The following is a 23,808-nucleotide window of genomic DNA, read 5'->3' as shown; positions in this document are numbered from 1 at the left end:
ATTAAAAATTGAAAGTGTGAGTACTAGTGCGAAAGTGCTTTAAGTGCATAATAATAAAGAAAACTTTAAAACATATCCTAAAACCTCAACTCCATGGAAAAATAAAAATTTCAAAACGCAAAAACAATCATTTAAATCCGGAAAGAAAGTGTACGAGTTGAAGTGTCATCACTGCGGAAGAAAAGGACACAAAATAAAAGATTGCTACTATTATAAAAAAAAATCTTCACCACAACCAAGAAAGTAGAACCATTCAGACGGTGCAAATGCAAGTAGAATCGTCAAAGACACCGGGCACATCGAGTTTTGTATTTATGACAGGGGACTACCAATTAGAGGCCACAAATAGCCTCACTTTTCTTTTAGATTCAGGAGTCTCCGATCATATCATTAAAAGTGATAAATTCTTTTTAGATTATCAGGAGTTGCAACCACCATTGCAGATTTCAGTACCAAAGAATGGTGAATATATATATCCTACGAAAAGAGGCAACATAAACGCCATCAGCGACAAAGGCATCGCAGGAGTTTTAGAAGATGTTTTATATTGCGAGGATGTCCCATACAATTTATTATCTGTGAGAAAGATGCAACAGGCTGGGATGAGCATCACGTTTGACGAAAATGGCGTGAAAGTAACAAAAAACGGTATAATCATCATGACTGGTAAGCTCTTGAATAATTTAATTGCTGTCGATTTTAAGTTCAATATGAAAAGAGTAAGCAATTCACAAATAAACAATACCGTAGTCAATAATTATGAATTATGGCATAGACGTTTGGGCCACATGGGTAGATCTAAATTCATAGAATTAAAGAACAAACAAATGGTCGATGATATAGAATTAATACATAAAGTTATTCCGAATGATGACATATGCGAAGCTTGTATAAACGGTAAACAAGCATGGTTACCATTTAATAATGCTAAAGATAAGAGCTACATATAAAGGCCATTATTTATTATTCATTCTGATGTGTGTGGTCCTATTACTCCTTCAACGATAGATAATAAAAATTATTTTATGTTGTTTGTCGATGAGTTTACTCACTATTGCGCAACATACTTAACGTGATGTATATGGAAACAGGGGTAATGGAACTAGGAACAAGAGTGGAACTACTAACGTACAGATATATGTTCAAATTAAAGGAAAGAGGAAATATGAGAATATGGGAAACAATAAAAAAACGCCATAAAATATAAGTACTCGAACAAAAGGACAGTTCAAAGATTTGAAATAGCCTACAAAACTATAGAAAAAGAAGATCAATATTTCTATAAATGGATAGAGGAAGTAGGAAATAATACCAGTATAAGAAACAGTTATAACCAACTAACAGAAAATAGAATATCTTGGAGAGCTGGTTTGTCAAGAAGAGATATACATACCCCAGAGGAAGACCTCAAAAATGAAATTAAAAAAGACCTTGGGCTTGGAAATGAAAAAAATATAATATGGATATATACTGATGGATCCAAGAAAGAAGGAGCTAGAGCCAACGGCATTGGAGTAGTAATTAACATAGACAATACATGGGAGAACTACTCCTATAGTATTTCGAATAAAGCAACAATATACACGACAGAAGCTATAGCTATGCTATGTCTAGTCGAACAAGAAAACATTAGAGCAACGTACACACCATGGAGCTATAAAATAAAGAAAAACTGGACGAACTATCAAAAAGAAATAATAGGAACTCAACAGAACCAAGACAACACAAAAATTAGATTGGGTTGAATACCAGAACACAAGAATATTAAAGGAAACGAGTTAGCGGATTAGGCAGCGAAGAAAGGACTAAATGGTAACCCGAAAGAAGAAACCAAAATAGCAATAAGAGACTTTAGGGTTAACAGAGAAATTTCACTATGGAAAAGGAATGACAGGAATCTAGAAACACAGGGACAATTTAAAAGGAAAAAATACATGGACAGGCCAGAGAGAAATAATGGAAGGAAAAAGGTTTGGTTTTGGGGTATGGTTGACTGGAATAAGAAAAAACACTAATGGAGAACAGGTAAATTGGTTGCAAATATGTTGGATGAGGTTTCTTAGAAGTGCACTATTTTATATAAAACATCGATGAAGGTCAAAGAATTTAAAACTATAAATATATTACCTACACGTCCTCGAAGTTTGCTAAAATTTGAAAAAATCGCCCTGGGGCCTTTGAACCATGATGCCAGTTACTTATGAAAAATATAAAGACATCAAGCAGTTACTTATATACCTTACTTATATAGCAGTTACCTTATATACCTCCGGTGCATCATGCATATTTCGAAACACTGCCACATGCAGAGCATAAGTAAATACCATCAATATCCTGTAATTTTAACAATGTAATTGTCGTCTAAAATTAAAAGTACTACTTTTATTTTATGTCGTATCATTTTTTGTAAACAAAATTGGATTAATATGAAGTATATTTTAAGTGATATTCGATTTTTCAAAATTGAAATTAAACGATTTTTACAATTGTCTAATTTTGAAAGTGATGTAAGTCCATTTGCAGTCCGTAAGTATACATCAGTTTAGTAAAATACGCCTAAAACAAATTTATATAACCAAATTACATATTAATAAAACAGTAGAAACATAGCCAGACTTCATATAATTTGCCTAAATTTTTTAATTAACAGATATGTTAACCTTTAATTTTCTCGGAACAAGAGAAAATAGACTTACAGCACTTTCAAAATAAACGGTCCATATATAGAAGGTTCCATCTCGATCGGTTAACTACTTGCCGAATTTCATATAAAAAATAGGAATTTTGCAATAACAATAGTTACAAACAATAAAAAAATTCGTAAATTTTTGCAAATATATCATCGCGAAAACCTGTCCGACAGCAAAATGTAAGGGGTTTCTTCAATTTCAGGCTTAACATACGTGAAATAGTACTATTTTTGAAATAAAAAGTTTTTTTATGTTTTTTTATGGGATCAAGTACCAGCGATGCCCTACCAGATGCAAGAAGTTTCAATCTGAACATAAAAAATATATATATATACATATATACATGCTGAATTGAGTAATCTCCTCCTTTCCGAAGTCTATTAATTATAGGAAACTTTTTTAGATTAATAAGTAGCATTTTTTAGATACTGTACAGCTAGTAAATAGAAAATTTCACAAAAAAATTTCTTTTTCCATTTGAAATTTTAGTATCTTTTGTAATATCATTAGATGTCATAATAATTTTTTTATTTTTTAAAAATTTAATTTTTTTAAGACGTGTCATAAAATATATACTTCATAATTTGTGTATATTTATATAATGTACATCAACACATATATATACACATATTTACACATCACCAGTATTACTTCCACAACTGTAATTTTCTTCAAGAAAGTAGTTAAGTATATCTTCATTTGTTACAAATAAAAGTATGTATAATCAACAATATTGACAGATATGCTTAAAATTTCCATAAATTTTGTGGTTTAATTAATCAACTTTTTTGCTTCCTCGTGTTTTCCAAGCTACTAAAAGATTCCAAGAGAAGTACAAGGAGAATATATGAACCTGTGATGCCAAGAGAATAAATGCATACCACAGTAAGCCGTATGGTAGACCCTAAAATGTTCAATTCTCATAAATTTTATAAATATTTCATCCAGATGTATTATTTCTTGTTTTAAGAAATCATACCTGCCAAAAATGGATCTCCTCTGATTTGCCGACCGTAAGGTATTTCCATACATCCTTGAAGTAATATACAACTGCATAAAACAGTGGACCATATCCTAATAAAATAATTCCCACCATATACTGTTGTAGTGTTTTAATTCTATTTCTTTTAATAGCAGATAATGCAAGGAAACTCAACATCAAACTACTGCACCATATATATTCCCACCAAAGAGGCTACAATGAAAAATCACATTAACTTGTTAATTATTCTCTTATTTAAAAAAAATGTATGTGTATACATATATAAATATCTATCAATTTACCTGGGGTACTTGTAACTCCTCGATTTCCAAAATAAATATGTCCAGATGATCTAAGATATCAGCTGATAATTTGGCAAGCATAACGAAGAAAAGAAGATAGTGAAAAAATATGCAATATTTCAGTCTTGATTTATTTGTTGCGCTAAAAGGGAGACATGTTTAATACTAATAATAAACAAACAACAGATGTGCAGCGATTTATTTTTAATTCCTAATACGTATAATAGAAATTTTCAATCTCAAAATATTATTATAGATGGTGTCCAATGATTTATATTTAAAAAAATGTTGAAATTAAATGTTCGTTTTATTGTGCTTTAATTACCTGATTTGATAGTGACTAGCGATTTTTTGTCTGTGATTAAAATCACTTCCATCTGTACCCAGAGCCTGGGACAGTGTAACTTTTGAAGCCATATTTCGAAATTATCGTGAATGAGATGCACAAACCACTTTTGTATTTTAACAGTAGAAAACGGTGTACAAACAATTTCGTAGTTGTAATGCTAGATAAACTATTTGGTACTTCATTACCAACTATTTAACTATTTTTAAACCTTCGGAAACCCTGTTAGTGGCCTCATGGGTCACGGCTCTCTCAGGCTCTCTGCAAATGTGTCACTTTTCATTCAGTCATGTTTCCAATTAAGTATATTAAAAATTTACTTTCATTATTGTCAATTTTCATTTCTAAATTTTCAAATTTAAATACCTGTAATTGTATCATTTGATGTTGCTACACATTTTTGCATATAAAATATATGTCATTTGAAATGTTCTATAAACATTTCTTTTATTCAACATGTCAACGAATCGAATTAAATAAAAATGGATATCTAAATATTGCTTTTCTAGTATTTGGCTTGTATTACTAAGTTTACCAGTTGAAATTGTAAAACATTCAAGAAGTATAAATTTGGAATTTAATTCTGTTTCTGATATTTTATTATTACGTGTTGCGGAACGCGTCGTGCGGTGATAGGGAATTTTCTGACGTGGGTATGGTGCCCGTGGAGCGCTGAACCGCTCTGCCCGGAGAGGCGCGTGAAATAAAAATTCGAAATACTTTCAGGAAAAAGCAAAGACGTTTATTCAGTCGACTCGTTCGGTTTAAATCGTTTCGTAGTTCGTTACCAGAGGTTCGATCAAGATTGATCTCTCTGGAAAAATCTTCGCTCGATCTGCTGCTTCTCTCCCTTCTCCGGAAGATTCCCGATCCTCCCTTCGGGTTGTCCTGGTCCAATCGGGGTTGCGCCCTACTCCTTCTATCGGTGATCTTCATCAATCTTGGATCCACCCCCAAGTCGGGTGGAGGTGGGAGTCGCGTGGCCATGTTTGTGCAGGACTACATGTGAAAAGGGAAAACGCGGAGGTCTAGAGAGAGAGAAAACGTGCCAGCGAGACACAGCAACCCTTAAGGAAATTTAGTACCTCTTGAAGAAGTCGCCGGAAACGCGAACCGAGGTACAGTGCGAATCTGTTATTTTCAAGGATCTTACGAGCTGGAACAAAAGCTAACTCGACTCGAATTATAAAGAAATGTATTCCAACGGAAACGGCGATTCGACACGGCCTATAATGAATCTATCAAGTATTTTCAGCGAACGTTCCCTTTTTTCTCCTGACTTTCGACTTTTCCACGCTTGATCACCCACGTTAAATGTTCTAACAATGTACGTGGCGGTTCGTTAATTCAATGCGTTAAGGGTGCGCAGGAGACCCAGCAAAACTCCGAGTTGACTTCAGCGACAGTTGCGGAGAAAGTAGGAAGCTTTGGGACAAGGATAGATAGATCCTTGTCTCTCTAATGATGCTGTGACAGAGAGGGAGATACATCAATCGGAGGAGAGACAAAGACAGAATGATGTCAAACGTTTGCAATTTTCCAAACAGTTATTGTAATTTTATGAGGCGAGGAAGCGACCTTTCCGGCTGATTCTTTTTTTAAACTGTTCCTTATAAAATACCGTTGCGGGGGACAGTTACACATTTTGTAATTCGCTTTTGAAACGTGCTAAAAATACGTTTAAAGACAAGACATTTTTTGTGGGTCTTTTTCCAAAAATCTGTAACTGTCCTCCGCAACAGCATTTTACAAGTAACAGTTTGAACAAAAAATCAGCCAAAAAGGTTGCTTCTTCGCCTCATAAAATTACATTGGTTGTGTCGCTACGATTGAGACGATTCATATGCCAACATGGCTGCCTCAATATCGTGCTTTCCACCGCAGCGCTGTCGTCGTCTTCCTTTCTGTTACCGTGTCGACCATCTAAACACGCTTTTCGACTTGGTTCGCAGGTCGGTGTAACGGCAAACTATAAAGTGATCGCTCGAGCACGGGTGTTATACTTTGGAGAATGATAGAAGATAACATGCTTTCTCATTTTAACACTAGTAAAATCGAGCGAATGGAACGTATACATGTACAACTAACAGTAGTATTCCGGAGAATACACACGCCAGAGAAAGAGAAAACATTACACACATTCTGTCCTCTTTACGCTTGGATTCTCTGCTATCGATAACTATTTCTTCAAAACAACTTGCACGCAAAGAATCACTATCCATTTTCAAACTTTCAAATCTTCCTTCATGTGACTGTCACGATAAAACGAAATAAACTTTCGACCAAACATAAAAATCGTTGTAAAGACTTACTCACCTACAGCAAGTAGGTATTCCGGCATGATATGTTACGTTAAAAAATTAATTTTAACCTTAAAATATGCGTAAGGTAATATATAATATGCAGTATATAGTACATGATATCTAAAAAGTATATTTCTGATAGAAAATTGAAATAAAAAAAAAATACATCAATCGGGGATTCGTACCCGGGGTACCTAATACTCTACCAATCCATTCAACGAACCTTGCTAGATGCTTTTATTGTACATCGAAAACAAACACCCATTCTGAAAAAAGCCAAAATGGTTTTGCAGTACTACATGCGTACTACGACCCCCATAGGGTCGTTGCAAAAGCGATTGCACATCCGTGCCTTCCCTTTGTTAGTGTGCTTTTTCTTATGTAATTACGTATATTCAAAAATAATGTTCATAAACGTTTTACCTTTTTTATTATACAATATTTTTTACATTGCATACTATCATTACATTCCACAAATAACAATTAGTACTTTATTATTTTCGTACCATATTACAAATATCATATCAGTTGTTTATTATTTACTACTTTGAAATTATCGTAACAGACTATTCTGTATCAATTAATTGCAATGCAATATAAACAACCTTAACATATACATGACGTTTTTTAACAATATAATATTGAATATATATATATACATATGCAAAAGTAAAATATATAAGCTCGGGCGCTTCATACTTTTAGTACGGTACTGAACCATGCTGAAAGGCATTTTTAGATTATCGGCACACCAGCAGCAGGAGAGACGACACCAGCGCTGTGGTGTGCTGTGGTGGAGAGCGTGAAACTCAAGCCATTGTGCAAGCGCATCAGTCTTCTCGATTTCGTAACGACAACACCATTGTAATTTTATGAGGCGAGGAAGCGACCTTTCCGGCTGATTTTTTTTTTAAACTGTTCCTTATAAAATACCGTTGCGGGGGACAGTTACACATTTTGCAATTTCGCTTTTGAAACTTGCTAAAAATACGTTCAAAGACAAGACATTTTTTTTTTTCAATTTTTTCAAAAAACGGTTGACGAGACGATAGATTTACTTCCCCTGATTACAAAATGCATAATTATTATATATTTTTTTTCATTATTTTGCCTGAAAAACGGGAAAAACTATCTAGTAGTTCACCTACTTTCCGTTGGTGGCGCCAGTTTGTCTCTTGCGCACCCTTAATCCATTTGGATTCCGCTCCTAATTTGAATATAAATATATACTACATGCGGTAGTGTTTAAGCTATTCCACGTTGTGGCGCTACATGCCATGAAGCTAAGTTCACGTGATAGCGTAACATTCGATTGAAATTGTTAGATAAGTTAGAATAGATTTATTTTTATTTCTTATTATAAATAGTGTATAATACCCTATGCAGTATTTATACGAAATTTGATCATTTTTTGTAGGATCTAATTTTCAATTTGAAATGTTTATTTCAAAATTATTATATTATAGATAATAGTAGATGAAAGATAATGGAAGATAAAAGTATTGTCTGTTACGTATACAGAAACTCGCTGTTTGTTTCCGAAGCTCGCGTTCATCAATTTTATTTTATCTACCCTCCTGGAATTTGGAGCTCGGTCTCCCTGGAGTGCATCCTGCAGCTGCATACTCTTAACATCATCTTCGACTTGCGTTGCGTGGGAAGACTTCTTATCTACCCTTTCCCAGGGAACGCAGCTGCTCACCTCAGAGCCACGAAAATCCTAACCGTCAGATTTCTAAATATGGAAATCACCGACGGATCTCCACCAACATTTAGGGGTATATAAACCCACGATTTTCGTTGCTCGGGGGATTAGAACGATAGAGTTACGTAGAGTCACATCACGTCCATCGTTGCAGAGTGTGCTTTAGTGAGATCGGGCTTCAGTTTCCCTTTCGATCAAGTTAACCTTATAGATCCGCGAAGACGGATTTGATCTATTACGGCATTTAGAATCACATTCGACCTCCGCATCGCCAGTGCGTTAACACCGTGCAACAATTAGGTAATTAAATTCAACGTTTACTACACACGACCGCGACAACACAACACTGCACATTTGTAACTTAGTATAGTTATTCTGAATATATATATTCTTTTGTGTAAATTTAAAGTTTCCTAAGTCAATTACTAAACCTTCACGATATAACAAGCAATCCTAGCCTGTGTAACGATCCCACAACATAATAACTTTGCCGCTCGAGTTATTATTCAATTAAATGCGATTAAGTTGCGAGGCTTTATCCGCGACGTGTAGTATTCAACAACGATACGATTTAAGCTCAGTGTATTCAACCCGAATTCCCTAATTTAACCTATCCTGCGGTTACCCTTTACTGGGAGATACCGATTCCTGCTAGCTATCTGACTTCGCGCCAGAGTCGCTGCACTTTTCCAACAACTTCTTAACTCGGAACTAGCGGCCGCGATCGTGGTCGCGAGGATCCAGGCTTTGGGGCTTCGGATCTCGCCGTAAAAGACGGAGGTAGTCATGTTTCATGGGCTACCTCTGCCGCGGCGGGTCCCCCAGACCTGGATCCGCGTGGGTGATGCGGCTGTCCGGGTCGAGGGCCGGATGAAGTATCTGGGCCTCGACCTGGACTGCCGGTAGCGCTGGGAGGGGCATTTCGACCGCCTGGTCCCTCGAATTGAGGCGGGGACGACCCTATTGGGTCGTCTCCTGCCCAATCTCGGGGGGCCGGAAGAGAGGGTCCGCCGCCTCTACCTGGGGGTCGTGCGATCCATGGCCCTATACGGGTCACCCGTATGGGCGCGCGACCTGGTGGCCTGCCGTCGTGGACGGCACCTGCTGCGCCGCGTGCAGCGGCATATGGCTATCAGGATCGCGCGCGGGTATCGCACGATCTCCCACGAGGCGGCGGCCGTCCTAGCGAGGGTCGTCCCCTTTGATTTCCAGGCGGAGGCACACGCCGACGTGTATCGGCGTGTACAAGATCTCCGCCGGAACGGGGGCGATCCGCAGGACGGGGCGGCCGAAGCCTACCGGCGCCAAAGGTGGCAGCTGGCCCGCGAAAAGTGGCGGCGCCAGCTCCTGGAGAGCGACACCGCCCGAAAGAGGACGGTAGCGGCGGTCCTGCCGAGCTTCGATGCTTGGCTGGACCGCCGACACGGGCGACTCACCTACCGGCTCACGCAGGTGCTCACCGGACATGGTTGTTTCGGTGAGTACCTGCACAAGGTGGGGGCGGAGAGGTCGCCCGCGTGCCACCAGTGCGGCGCGGAGCTGGACTCCGCGCAGCACTTGCTGGAGGAGTGCCCGGCCTTCTCGCGAGAGAGGCGGGCACTCCGCCTAGCTATTGGAGGGGACCTCTCGCTCCCGGCCGTCGTTTCGGCCATGGTCGAGAACGAGAGGTCCTGGAACGCGGTGTCCTCCTTCTGCGAGACTACTGTCTCGCGGAAGGAGGATGACGAGCGGGATCGGGAGCGCATCGATCCCGCTCGCATAGAGAGGAGGAGGTTGAGGCGGGCCAGGCGACGGCGGCTAGCTGCCGCCCCTGCCGCAGGGGGGACTGGTCTCCCTCCCGTAAACCCTCACCTCCTCCTGGCAGTCTGCCGCGTAGGGCGGCCCTGCACACGTAGCCGGCGAGCTCAAGCTTTGGGCTCGCCGACTGCGAGCAGGGCCGCTGGGCATGGGGGGGGGGGGGGGCCGCCCCCCCCCCCCCACTCCTTTGGAACATGCCCGGCGCTTGCGCCGCGGGGGGCCGTTGGCCCCATAGCGGCATATTTCCCTGTGGGTCGGGGAACAGAATACGCCTACAGTAATCCCTGCTTGTCGTAAGAGACGACTAAAAGGGACAGGCGAGACCGGGGGCTGTGGCACCCGCGGTCAGGTGGGGAGGTATTCACTCCCCACCGGAGATGGCACTCCTCCCTTCGTTGGGGGGCACCGGTAGCGTTCGTAAGAAATCCCGGTGCCCCTCCCCAATGTGCCGTGGCCGGCCACCGTGAGGTTTTAGTGGGTATTCCCCTTGATATCAAATCAAGGGGCGAGTCCCACACTACCCCCTCCTCATGAGGGGCCGTGCGTAAACGCATTTCCTCACGTAAAAAAAAAAAAAAAAAACGGTTACCCTTTACTGGGAGATACCGATTCCTGCAACTATCTGACTTAACGTCCGAGGCGTCTGCATTGTCTAATCTATCCTCAGCCTTCGGCACCACTGATACACAATAATTAATCGTATTGGTTCAATTCTCAAATCTACCCCACTCGCTGGGCTCACACGCGCGTCGCTATCGCCCTGGCTCGTAACATGTCTGTGACTAAAAATATAATACATAATCTTATATCGTACATTCGATGTAGAGGAATGCATGTTAAGAAAATCACGTGCTGCGTCAGGATCGTGTTGGTTAGGGGTTTCTTTTCCAAATAGATTCGAATGCAATAGAACTTGTGCTCATTACTATTTATTCACATAAATAGTAATATTTTCGTTACTTTTAAAGATATGAAATTAATTTAATATTAATACTATAACTCTACGAAGCAAATCACCATAAAAGCTGATTACATTTACAACCTATTGCAGCCTATTGGTTTATATTTATTCATCCTTACTTTAAACGGGCAATAAGTGTTTATTATTTAATGACTGGGTTATGAACACATGTCTGGAAGTATGACCACAAATTGTGACGTAATTGTGAATGAACAATGTTGATACCTATTATAATGTAGTAGGCGAGCGAAGTTCGATCGCAATTATATGAGGATCCTCGTTCGAAGAGATTACAATGTAGTTCCCCCCCGTGCCCGCTAGATGCCACAACCTTCAGTTCGAGTTCAATTTTCTTTATTTTAGGTGCGTCCGATTATCTCTAGACAAATGCACCAATCTTTCTACATTTTCGTTACAACTTGTAATCCTTTTCCATAAATAAAACATGGTGTTTTTCTTACATTTTGTGCTTTCTTATTTATCTACGACTTATATGCTACGTACTATAAATTTCTTATATAAAAAAAAATATATATATATATGCGCATATCTGCTTACAAGTTACAATTTGTAATCTTTTAACAAGAGTAAAATAAACCAAAGTATTTCTTTAACATCTCACTTAGATTTAAACTTACATGTTTATCTACAGCTTATGTGTTACGTATTGATACTTTCTTATTAAACTATATATATACGCCCAACGACCTGTAATACTGTTAGACTCTGAATTCGTAATGTTAATAAACGCTTATCATTATGTTTTAATAAAAAAAAAAAAAAAAAAAAAAAAAAAAAAAAAAAAAATGTACTTTTAGTATCACAGGTGTATTACACCCCAGATAGCACAGTGACGTCTTATATACGTCCATAAAACATCCGGTACTGGACGTTTGGGGCGTCCTATGGACGTCCAGATAACATCCAAACGTCCCCTGCACGTCCTGTAAACATCCTGTGAACGTCCCTGGAACGTCCCAGTTACATCGCAGGACGTCCCTGGGACGTCCGATGTGGACATTCCCAGAACGTTCTCTGTAAAATTGAGATTTAAAAAAAAATTAAATTTTAATTTTATATATTTTCTTTTATTTGTTGGTAGATTTTAGTTAACTGTATTTATTTCTTGTAACTGGATTCCATGAAAAACCACGAACAACAAAATCTTTCAATTTTTATTTACCTCCGGCGGGATTCGAACTCACATTTTCGAACTACAACCGCAACTTGCTTCCTCACTTAGCCATGAACGACTTTGCTAAACCGACTCATATTTTAGGCTTATATAGTGACTCGCATTAATATTCGGATACTTTTTAAAATACAATTCCTTCTTTTGAAATTGGTCTAAATGACTTGAACTTTTTTTTGAAAAGTTAGAAGAATTAATTTACTAGGTAATTCTGAATAGTTCCAAATATTACATACATATCACATCTCATATGTACAAAAAATATTGTATTCCTAATATTGAATAAACATCTTGTTTTACATGTTCAAACATATATTCTGTTGCGAATATTAGATAAATATGTGTTTTATCTACGGAAAAAAATATTCTGTTGCGAATATTAAATAATGATTGTATACCCAGATAGCACAGGAACAGGAAAGTCTTATGTACGTCCATTGTACGTCCGGTGCTGGACATTCCCATAACGTTTTCTGTACGTTCTCTGTACGTTCATGGGACGTCCGGTGCTATCTGGGATAATAATATTAATTAATTTACAATTGTAAATAGTGTATTTTATATTCGGAAAAAAATATTCTATTCTACATATTGAATAAATATTATATTATAAAGAATATTAATAAATAAATAAAGAATATTAATAATATTTATTTTGTTTAAAAAAAAGTATTTTTCCCTAAATCTAGAAAGTTCAGAGCGTACATCCCTGGGACGTACAAAATTTAGGTTTCATGGACGTCCTAAGGACGTCCGACAACGGACGTTGGACGTTTGGACGTAAACTGGACATAAAATGGACGTCCATGGGACGTCTGGTGCTATCTGGGACGTTATTGTCTCGTATGTTGTGTATATAGATGACTTGAAATACGTTACATTATTAGCAAGCTCGCTTTATTTATTTGGAATTGTTTTCTTTTGAATTATTCTGAGCTACCGCGAATTTCAACGCTGTTTTTCTGTTATGCTTAACTAAAGCTATTTCTTACTATGTATTATTCTTTTATGTATTTTCTGTTTTGTACAATAAAGGCTTTTTGACACTTTACTTGCTAATTCTTATTCTAGTCTGAGTGTGTACAATGACTTTCACCTTATTCCCTGCCTTGTACATATACTATCTATCGAAATTTCATCATTTGGAACTTGTGTACGTTGTACCTGGTTTTCTAAGTATAAGTTAGGAACTGCTTTTTTGTATTACAATTATCTAATATAACGTATTTTATGTCTACTAAAGTCAGTCTGTTACTTATCAGTCTGTACTGTCCTGCGGCAATTCTCCCTCCTCTTTTTTTTTTTGTTTTTCTGATATATATTCTTGTTTATTCTTTTCAAGAATTCTACCAATACCTTGTATATTTTGATTTTGTTCATTCTTATTAGTCCGTACGTTGATTCTCCAACCTTTAGTATTTCCTTCCTGAGATTCTGATGTATGTAGTCCCTTTCCCAGTTATATAGGGTGCATTCGAATATAACGTGGTCTATATCCTCGACCCCTTGTCCACAGTCGCATTCGGGATCCCTTATGATGCCTTTTCTTGCTAGAGACTCTTTCAAATTGTAATGGTTACTTCTTATTCGTGAGATAACCCTTACAGTTTCCCTGTCCAGGTTGTGCCTAAATTTATAGAACCACGGTTTGTAAAATTTTCTATTCATTTCCGTACCTATTTGTTCGAAAAATTTCCTACCTTTTATCTCTCCTATTTCTTCCATTTTCTCTTTGAATTTATTCCAAAATTTTTGTTTAATTTCTACCATAATTTCTTTAGCTGGAATCTTTAATTTTCTGTTGGGTTGATTGTAAGTTTGTTCTTTAGCTTGTTCGTCGGCCAGTTCGTTGCCTATTATGCCCCTATGACTGGGGATCCATCCTATGATCGTTTTTACGTTGTCCATGTATCTTAATTTTTTCCACGTGTCTCGAACCTAAGGGTTATCTGTTGTATTTTTGGTATTTTCCATCTGGTTTTCGATAACTGTTATGGAAGACATCGAGTCAGTTATTATAAAAAGGTTCCCTTTGTTATTTTCTTCGTTGAACCAGTCAATGGCTTTATTGATACCAATCATTTCAGTGGTAAATATGGTAAACTTACCATTTATGGATATTACTTTCCTCAGTATTTCGTTGTCTTTTTTCATAATCATACCGACTCCGTTGGACTCCTTGTTAGGGATCTTGCTACACCACCGGTATATATGAAAGTTGGGTTATTTTCAACAACCTTGTACTTTTCCTTGAATACGTCTTCGATCCTGTTCAAAGGTATTCTCTCTTCTTCTGCCAGTCTGCCTATCTTGGTGTCGAAGATTATTTTTTCCTTCAGATTTGTTGTATTGTAGTTCTCTCTTAAGCCCTGGTTTTTCTGAACGAGATCGCCACGGAACATTCCATTCGTTTAGGGCGGACGAAATGGTCGACGGAACGAGTGATTTGAGTCGATGAGGCCGGTTTCTCTGAAAAACCGTTACGAAATGACGACGGAAACCGAAAATAAGGATTATGGACGGATTCACGAATACCCAACTCATAGTAGTGTTTGTGTAAAATCCGGGACGATATTCCGTGGACCCCATATATATATATATATATATAGTATGTAGTACCTCTTTGCTACAGATGACCTATTTTTGCGTTAAATCGAAAACTTCCGCTGATTAATCGTCAAATAAGAAATTACAGGAATTTCAAAAAATTATGTGTAGCAAATCAAATTGTTTAAGTATATCCAGACGCGAAGGTGTTAAACATATTTTATTATACTTAGTATTATTAGTAGTTATCAGCTCTGTGTTGTATTTTGTAAGGGAAGTCTCATTATAGGTACATATGTACATAGAATTACATATGGACTTCGCTATTATCCCGATTTCGGGTATCCACGAAGACTTGTTCAGTGTCTTTTGAATTTGACTTCGAACATCGTCAATTGTACATCCATCGTCTGTGAACATGTTGCCAATCGTTACCTTTTGCGTTGCCAAGGTTGGCGAAACAAATGCTGCCGATGGTTACATAATAATTATAATTATATTTCTTTATAGTAATATATATTATATAATAGTTATATTTCATTATTAACACCTTCGCGTCGGAAGACTCATTATTGCGTCCAATTGAAAACTGCCCCTTGGCTACAGATAATGCATTAACCTGAAAGGGTTAGAATCGAACCCCCACGTATATGAGTTTTCATTTTTGAGATTGATATACAACATAACATCGTCAATAGTGGAATGGTTTGGGACATACCCCCTGGGGTAGAGTCGTAGGGAAAAAAAAGGTTGGGTCAAGTATCGGTATTGTCCCTGATCCCTTCGACCCTAAACGAAGACAGAATTTCTCGTGTCTATTCACTCGCACTCCCGCAAATCCGTCCGCTTCGTTCCGTCTGGCTATATATAGTATAATATTATATAATGATCACATTTACACATGTGTACTGTTTATATACTAATTCTAATTACATTCAAATATACTACATGTATGCACGTTTGACGCCTCATAAACTCATTCACTACAACAGGAGTTCACATGATTCCGGAGATTCCGTCTCGCTTCGAATTGTTAATATCAAAATCTGTCCCGGTCCACGGAACGGAGACCCACTAACTGCCATCCGGACTGAAGTGTGAGACCTTTTACGCTTGCTAACATACCACTGGTATCGGTGAGATCGTCCACGAACTTTTCCGTCTTTATTTCGTCACGATCTCGTTCAGAAAAACCAAGGCTTTATGTAGTCCCACTGTTCTTCGCATTCCTTTATCGGGTCTCTGTTGAATATCTCGTCTCTGTTTCTCCAGGTTTCGTAGAAAGCCTCTTCCGACAAATTGGAGGCAATATTTACTCCTTGTCCTCTACTTTTCCTACATAGATAAGGGTTTTTTAATTTGATCTCCTCGAATAACTCGAGCGTTGGGTTGTTTCTCTTACCTTTTTCCCATTGCTTGACCAGTATCTTTCTGCCAGTAATTTTGCTCTGTTTTTTATGGGTCTGGGTTAGGTTTTATGGCTATCCAACCTGTTTCTGCGTATATTACATTGAGTGGTGTCGTCATTCTGTATCCCATGGCTGCCCTGAGGGCAGCTGTTTCCTGTTTTCTGATTCTTTCGAGCATTTGTTCCTGTCTTTTGTCATTTAGGTATATTGTGACTCCGTATTAGATTACCGAGGATATGAGTGCCCTAGCCAGCATCAGGGCGTACCCTTGTTTAATACCTTTGTTTCCGTGGCACATGAATCTCATTATGTTTAATCTCTTTTGAACCTTTCAGCTCACTTCCTCGAATTGTGTTTTAAAGTCCAGTTTGTTGTCTATGTGTAGTCCTAGAAATCTTCCTGAATTACTTATATCTATTTCAGGATTAAAGTTGTTATGATTAATTTTTATTTTAGGTGTTTAAGGCCGCTTACCAAAAAATATTATTTTTGTTTTTTCCTCCGATATTTTGAGGCGAACCTTCTCGAGATTCCTTTCTTCCAAATTTGTCTGTGTTTCTGTTGTTTTTTTTTCCTCTGGATAAAAAAGCTATATCAGCGGCGTATTGTATGACCTTGGTGTTGGTTCCATTAATCTCTTTACTTATCCCTGCCATGTATAAATTAAATAGAGTTGGGCTCAAAATAGAGCCCTGAGGTACGCCTATTTTCCATTGAAATTACATTTCTATTCCATCTTGTGTCTTGATTCTTACCGTTTTGTTCCTCAACCATGTGCCTATCCAGCGCCTGATCCTTTCCGGGCACTTCTGTTCCTTAAGCTTGTCCAGTAATACAGTAATACATCCAGGTTTACATTGTCATAGGCCCCCTTTACGTCTACGAAAGCAGTGGCCGATGTTTCCTTGTTTCTGAAGTTATTTTTTATTCCTGTCACTAGTTGATTCAGATTATCTACAGTTGATCTATTTTTCCTGAAACCGGATTGTGAATCATCTATTAAGTTGTTGTTCTCTGCCCACATAGTGAGCCTGTTGTTGATAATCTTTTCCATGATCTTTTCCGCGCACGAGGTTAGAGTTATCGGTCTCAGTGCTGCTTTACCTGTTTTATTTATAAGGTGTATCCTTCCTGTTTTCCAATCTTCGGGTACTCTTAATTCTTTCCAGCTTTCCTTTATAATATCGCATAACATCTCTTTCATGAAAAGAGGTAGTTCGCTGATTATGCCATAGTCGATTCTATCGTCTCCTGGTGCCGATCTTCTATTCCCTTGGCTGTTGATAGCCATTAGAACTTCTATATTATCGATTTTTTGATTCCATTTGTATTCTTGTTCTTCCTCTATTTGGTCCACTTCATTTGACACGTTTACCGTGTCATTGTGGTTTATTATTTGACTGGATTTCTCTTGAAGTTCGGCTATCGCTTTCTCTTCCAGATCTTCTCTGATCGTTGGATTTATAATAGACTTCTCTTTGGTAAAAGCGTTTTTGATGCCCTCCATTCTCCTCCAGATCTTTCTCAGATCCCCCTTTCTTGATATTTCCTCTGTCATTTTGTTCCAAGCCTGATCCTTTTTTTCCTCCTTCAGTTGGTTCCATTTCTTTCTATTATGGTCCATTATTATGTAATCTTCGGGATTTCCTGTGGTTCAAAGCTTCTTCATGCTTTCCTTCCATTTGTTCCACCATTCCTGGCATTCATCGTCCCACCATGCTTTCCTGTTGCAGTTGTGGTTTGTGTTTTCTTGTTTTTTCCTCTTTTTAAATGTTCCGTTTTCTTTCCTATCGTTATTTTTTTTTTTTCTTTTATCCTTCGTCCTCATTACCTCTATGTATGTCTTAGTCCTACGTCTTCGTCCGTATATAAGATGATGTTTAAAATTTGGTGATCTGAGCCAAAGCTAATATTTGATTCGGCGTATTCTACAAAACCTGTAAGGTATGGATCTGATATAATTAGGTCTAAGTTCGATGCTACGTTTCCCTGGTTTGTCCTGGTCAACGTATCTGTATTATGAATTGTCAGGTCTCATTCTTCTAGGGCCTGTTTTAAAGTTCTACCTGATGTGTCTATTCTATGGCAGTTCTGTATGTCTCGCGTTTAAGTCTCCGAATAGTATCGTCTTTTCGTCCCTTATTGTTTCTCTAAATATGAAGTTCCAATCGCTTAAGCTGAATTTTTTTTTGGGGTGTCTGTAAAGGTGAACTACTGTATAAATTGTCTTGTTCTTTGTGTTAAGTATTTTAAAGATCATGTATTCATAGTTATCCGCTACGAGGACTTCCTTTGTAAATTCTAAATTAAGACAGCTATTATAAATGATTAGTATACCCGTGCCGGGTATTCCAAAGATCCTCTTTCTTTGAAATTCTGGTATGTTGTTATGTCTGGTATTATACCCTATTAAGTTGTTAAACGGGATATAGCTTAGCCATGTTTCGTTTATATACAGTATATCATAGTCGTCTATTATATTCGTTACTTCGTTATATTTTTTCTTAAGACTATGCGCATTCTATATTCCTATTTTAATGCCTACATTATCGCACATATTTGTTTTCTATATAGAAAATAAATATAGATATGTATTTAGATATGCAGAAAAAAACAATTGCTGTAATTGATTGTTGCTTTAGTCTGTTTATTTTTGATACTTATTTTATTATTTTTCTAATCTATTTGTTGATTTCTATTTATTATTTCTTTTTCTACTCACTTCTTTTTTTTTTAAATTAATACTCAATTAAAAAGCAAAAATGTACTTAATTACTATTGGTTATTAATTTATCGTATATTCTTACCCTACTCTCTTGTCATAATCTTCCTCCCAGGTTTCACCTCCTGTTTGGGGGTAGTCCTTTTCCTCGGATGTCACTATTTCAACTTCGTTCTCTACGCCTTTGCTGTTTTCATCTATGAACTCAAAGTTGTTTGTTTCCGTACACAAATTATTTATTGTCCCTTCACTGTCTTCTTCTTCTTGACCTTCTTCTGGTTCCTTTTGGCATCTTGAATTTCTTCGCTCCGGTATTTCTGTGACTTGATTATCATCTCCTTCTCATTCCTCTTCCGACATCACCATTGCTATCTTTTTTTCGATGTTTGCTTCTCCTGGGATTCGAATATCGCTATCTTCCTTGTTCAGTACAGCGAATCTATTTTCTTGTTGAACACCTTCCGTCGGTGTATTGATTTGATCTTTCTGGTTCCTTGGTGTCTTCCTGCTGTATATTTTAATTGTTCTATTTTGCCTGGGTTCTATTACTCTGTTTCTATTGATAAAAGTGAAGTCGTCTTCTTGTACGTTTGTTCTGCTTGTTTCTCCTTGTGCTGTTGTTGCTTGGGGGGTATTTCTAGGTAGTTCCCTTTCTTTTCCTGAATAGTTTCCTCTATTATATACTTCCTGGGTGTATCTGTCACGTTGTGTGAAATATTTCTTAATTTGTTTGTACTCGCCTTCCCTTATATTAATCCTGTCAGGGTGGTATATTCTGCTGTTTCTATTTATTCTGTTGATTACAGCATCCTCCATTTTGGATTCTTTAATCCATTGTAGTAGCATGTCAAGTTCGTCCTCTGATATGTTTAATTTTCGCATTTTTGCGTTAATTTAGTTTTGCATTTTCTTTGCATCTTCTTTCTTTTTTGCTCTTTCCCTGTCTGGGTCATACTTGTAGTCGGATTCCGAATATGGTTCTCCTTCTGGAGTGAAACATAAGAAGCTGTTGCTGTTCCTTGGGAAGTTTGGTTTTGCTTGTGACGTGAGACGCAGATTCCTGCGTCACAGCTTAAATAATTTTTATAATTTTATATATATATTTTACTTGCCTATCGGCAAGGTCAGGTCTTTGTCGCTTCAGTCCCGTACGGGCCCTGACTCGTATGTGAACTTCTATGTTTCTTTTTGATTTAAGATTTGGGATTTCAAATGGATGCGAGCGGTTAATTCAACTATAAGAATGTTCTACTGTTAACATGCCACTGTAATATTTATTCAATTAATATTTTCGTGGTATTGATTTTGATAATACAATGAGTTATGTGATTAGTGGCTCAAATGTACGTTTGGTCGACAAGATTTAATACACACACTTTTTTTCCTTATAAAATCATATAGAAAATACACATATGAAATCGTCAAAAATTCAGTTACGCATCTAATAAAGAAAAACAATGAAAATATATGTATGTATTTGTTCCTAGAATATCAGATAGGGTTACCCCGGAAATGAAATATATCATTTATTGATATTCCAGAAACCAGAAATTGTAGTTTCATATGATAAAGAATACAATAAAATTGTCGGAATAATATTTTATAAAATATCAATGGAAATACCACCCGAGAACAACAATTCGGGATTCCCCGGAAATGAAATATCATTTATTGATATTCCGAGTGGTCACAACAAAATTCATAAATATTACGTTAGAGGAAGACAACTCACCACTAAATCTTTCACGCGTAAATCTAGCGTTTCGCTCGGATCACCTTCCTTTTAACGCTCGCTCGCTTTCCTTCTATTGGAATCGCTCAGATTACCTGCTGGGAAGATAAGCACACACACGCGGAAACGATATTGAAAACTATCTTTGAATTTAATAAAAAATAATAATAATCCCTAATGTAAGAAAAATAAGTTGAATAATACAAATAAATAAAGTAAAAGCTAAGGTTAAAATATTTTTAACGAGAAACCCGAGTCTCTCCCTACCACTTACTTCGAATCGAAATATCACAGGGTTACGGCACTCTAACTCAATTTAAGGGCTCTCGGACTTTACTCGCGCTCTTCGCGACTGTACGAGAAGAAGTGAAGAAGGCTCGTGCCTTGCTCGACCACGTAAACTCGGTGGAACGTTCTAGAAGCTTTGGAGACAAAGGATCTTAGAACCACGTGATCGTCGCCAGTTTATAGAAAAAGTCTTCGAGATTTCGCGACTCGGTACACGCGAGAATTTGGTGTTTACGAGTTGTACCTCGTCTCGCGTCTCGCACCTACCAAGCCGCTCGATTCGTCCTAGCGACAACGTGCGCGCGGACGAACCACGCTGCTGTTCGAGTTACGGGTTCGGTATTCAGAGCGTACATGAAGAAGAAATAGCAACATAAAGGTTTAACCTAAATGCGCGATATTGACATGTCCTTCTTCCAATGATATCTGTAACCGTGATATTTGAACGCGATGGTAATATTCGATGTGTTTATCTTTCCAACAATTATACACGTATACGCCGCTGTTACATTATATGATTTAACGTCTTTCATTCGTAACAAGCAACGCTTGTTTAATACAAATTAACATATTTACAATACTAAACCTATTAAAATATTAAACAAATTGAACATATTTACAAAGTTTTTGTACAAGGTGCGGCGCTGCCACCAGGGTGAGAGTGGCTATTCCTCTGGCGCTGCCACCAGGGTGAGAGTGGCGTGACGACATTGATTTCAAGGAAGGAATGTGTATCTTTATTCAAAAATGAATTTAATAAACTACCGTCAAAGGCTAGGTTTGTGTTCGATTAGAACGAATTCGGGATGGTAAACCATCTCGAATACATTCCTGCCGACGAAATCAAGAAAAATAAAAATTGAAAATATCGGCACGTAACAGCTTCTTTAACCACTCCGTTATACTCTCTGTCCATCTTTCTTTTTCCAATATAGCATGTCTTGTTTTCCCATTTCTCCACACTGGCAGCATGTTTCAATTGTCTAATTCTCGGATATTCATTTATGTAGTCGCTGTTTTTACCGGTTTCTTCTTCATCTTCTTCCGTTGTTATCTTCTTCTCCCTGAAGCCTAATTCTGCTTTCGCCATTTCTCTCTCTTCAATGAAGGGCATATTTTTATAGGCCATCAACTTGTTGGTTGCCTTTTCTATTTCCCAGTAGATACAACTTTTATCCAGTGACCCGTGGTCCCCGCCACAGTTTACACATTTGGGAGCTCTGTTGCACTCTCCGTGTAGGTCCTCCCCACAATTAAAACACTTGCTTGTTTCTCTTCTACAATATTTTTTAAAATGTCCGGAATTTAAACACCCGTACACTGTTTCACTGCTTTGACGTATGGTACGACGTTGAGATAAAGCGCACCGTTGTACAGTATTACTTTTGTTGGTAAGCTATCGCCGTCAAATTTTACCGTGATCAATTACGAATCCACATAGTCAAATCCTGTTTCCGTTCTTACCCTTTTTTTTAATCTTTCAATACTTTTTACCCTTTGTCCGGGCACCAAGGCCTCTTCCAGTTCCCTTGGGGAATATTCCCAATGTTTAATTATCCCCCACCTCTCCAGGGCTCTTTTCGAGATTCTGAACTCCATGTCGTTTCCTTCCATGGCTTTGAACCTGTTAAAAGTTTCCTTACTACACTCCGGCCTTTTCATTCTGACTTCCTCAACTTTCCTACTTATCATTCTTATACCTTCTACCTCCTGGATAAGCGGCTGAAGTTTTCTAAAAATCCTGATATAATTTACATTTTTAAATTTGGATGCCTTTGCAAAATTTATGGATACTTCGAAAAATTCTAATTGATTTAATTCTATATCGTGAAATTCCACGACCACGTGTTCTTTATTTTTTTGTTCGTCTGACGTACCTGTTTTCCTGTAATTTGTTCCTTCGTACCTTACTTTTTGAGTTATCCCTTTATCTGTTTTAGATTCCTGTGTTTTATATTCATTTACTTTTCCTCCTTGTTATCGTAATCTTTGGCAATTCCTTTTCTCAGTTTCCAACTTTTCGACTCTGTATCTACTTTCTCAATATGCGTTTCACTTCTACTCGTTCCTTTGTTCTCTTCCTCCCCTTATTTTCCTTTTCCTACATCTTCATCGTCCCTCGATGGATTTATTTCCACCGCAGTAAGCCGGTTTTTTTTTTGTCCCTACGCGCTAGGGGTTTTTTTTTTTTATTCATTTCCTCTACGCTTTTGTTCACTAGCTTCAGTATAGATGTAGCTTGGTTTCCTCTTCTGTGAATGAATTTACCGTTGATTGTGCTCCTTTGGCTTTGGGGTTCCTGTTCCCTTCTTTTCCTCGTCTTCTCTTCCTTTTATGTGAGTCGTAGAGCACCTTATATTAGAGCACACATTTTTATTTAGCACTAAATACTTTATTTTATTTTAGACTGACAAAAAACCGGTGACGCGCCATTTGCCGCCGCTAGCGCCCCCCCCCCCCCACCCCCCACACACAACCTTCAGAGTGAGACAAAAACCCCAGCTCTGCTATCTATTCCTCTGGCCTGAGCTCGTCATTTCCTTTAGAGTTAGTTTAAAAATTGCAGTTTAAGGGTGAGGTGACCACAATATATGCTATCAACCATAGGTTCTTGCATTTTTCCGGGTGGGTTGTAATCTCTTCGAATATATAATTATGATCGAACTTCGCTCGTCTACGGCGAGCTCGTTTGATCGTTTAATTATATTTCGGACCTCGTTCTCGAGATTACAATGTAGTTGTTTAGAGGTTGCAATTTTTATCTTTTAAACAACATTCTTCCATTTATTTTTATTTTTATTTGATAGCAATTGTTTCAACAGGTTTTATTAG

General features: G+C 37.8%; 1 protein-coding gene across 3 annotated transcripts; it reads right to left on the bottom strand.

Moving 5' to 3' along the window:
- Positions 1-1,593: 1,593 nt before the first annotated feature.
- Positions 1,594-4,885, bottom strand: LOC128879702 (protein jagunal). 3 transcript variants are annotated; one of them, XM_054129100.1, is made up of 5 exons: positions 4,687-4,885; positions 4,300-4,581; positions 3,975-4,036; positions 3,670-3,885; positions 1,594-3,594 (listed from the first exon to the last, which is right to left on the bottom strand). In XM_054129100.1, exons 2-5 carry the CDS (start codon positions 4,349-4,351, stop codon positions 3,466-3,468), a joined length of 459 nt encoding a protein of 152 aa, XP_053985075.1. In that variant the 5' UTR covers positions 4,352-4,581; positions 4,687-4,885; the 3' UTR covers positions 1,594-3,465. The 3 variants fall into 3 exon arrangements, with proteins under 3 accessions (XP_053985075.1, XP_053985073.1, XP_053985074.1); XM_054129098.1 differs by having other exon boundaries at positions 3,975-4,116; positions 4,687-4,877; XM_054129099.1 differs by lacking the exon at positions 4,687-4,885 and having other exon boundaries at positions 3,975-4,116; positions 4,300-4,603.
- Positions 4,886-23,808: the final 18,923 nt, after the last annotated feature.

The sequence above is a fragment of the Hylaeus volcanicus genome, chromosome 7, assembly GCF_026283585.1.
Source record: "Hylaeus volcanicus isolate JK05 chromosome 7, UHH_iyHylVolc1.0_haploid, whole genome shotgun sequence".
Lineage (NCBI taxonomy): Eukaryota > Metazoa > Arthropoda > Insecta > Hymenoptera > Colletidae > Hylaeus > Hylaeus volcanicus.
This window is presented reverse-complemented; position numbering and strand designations above follow the sequence as displayed.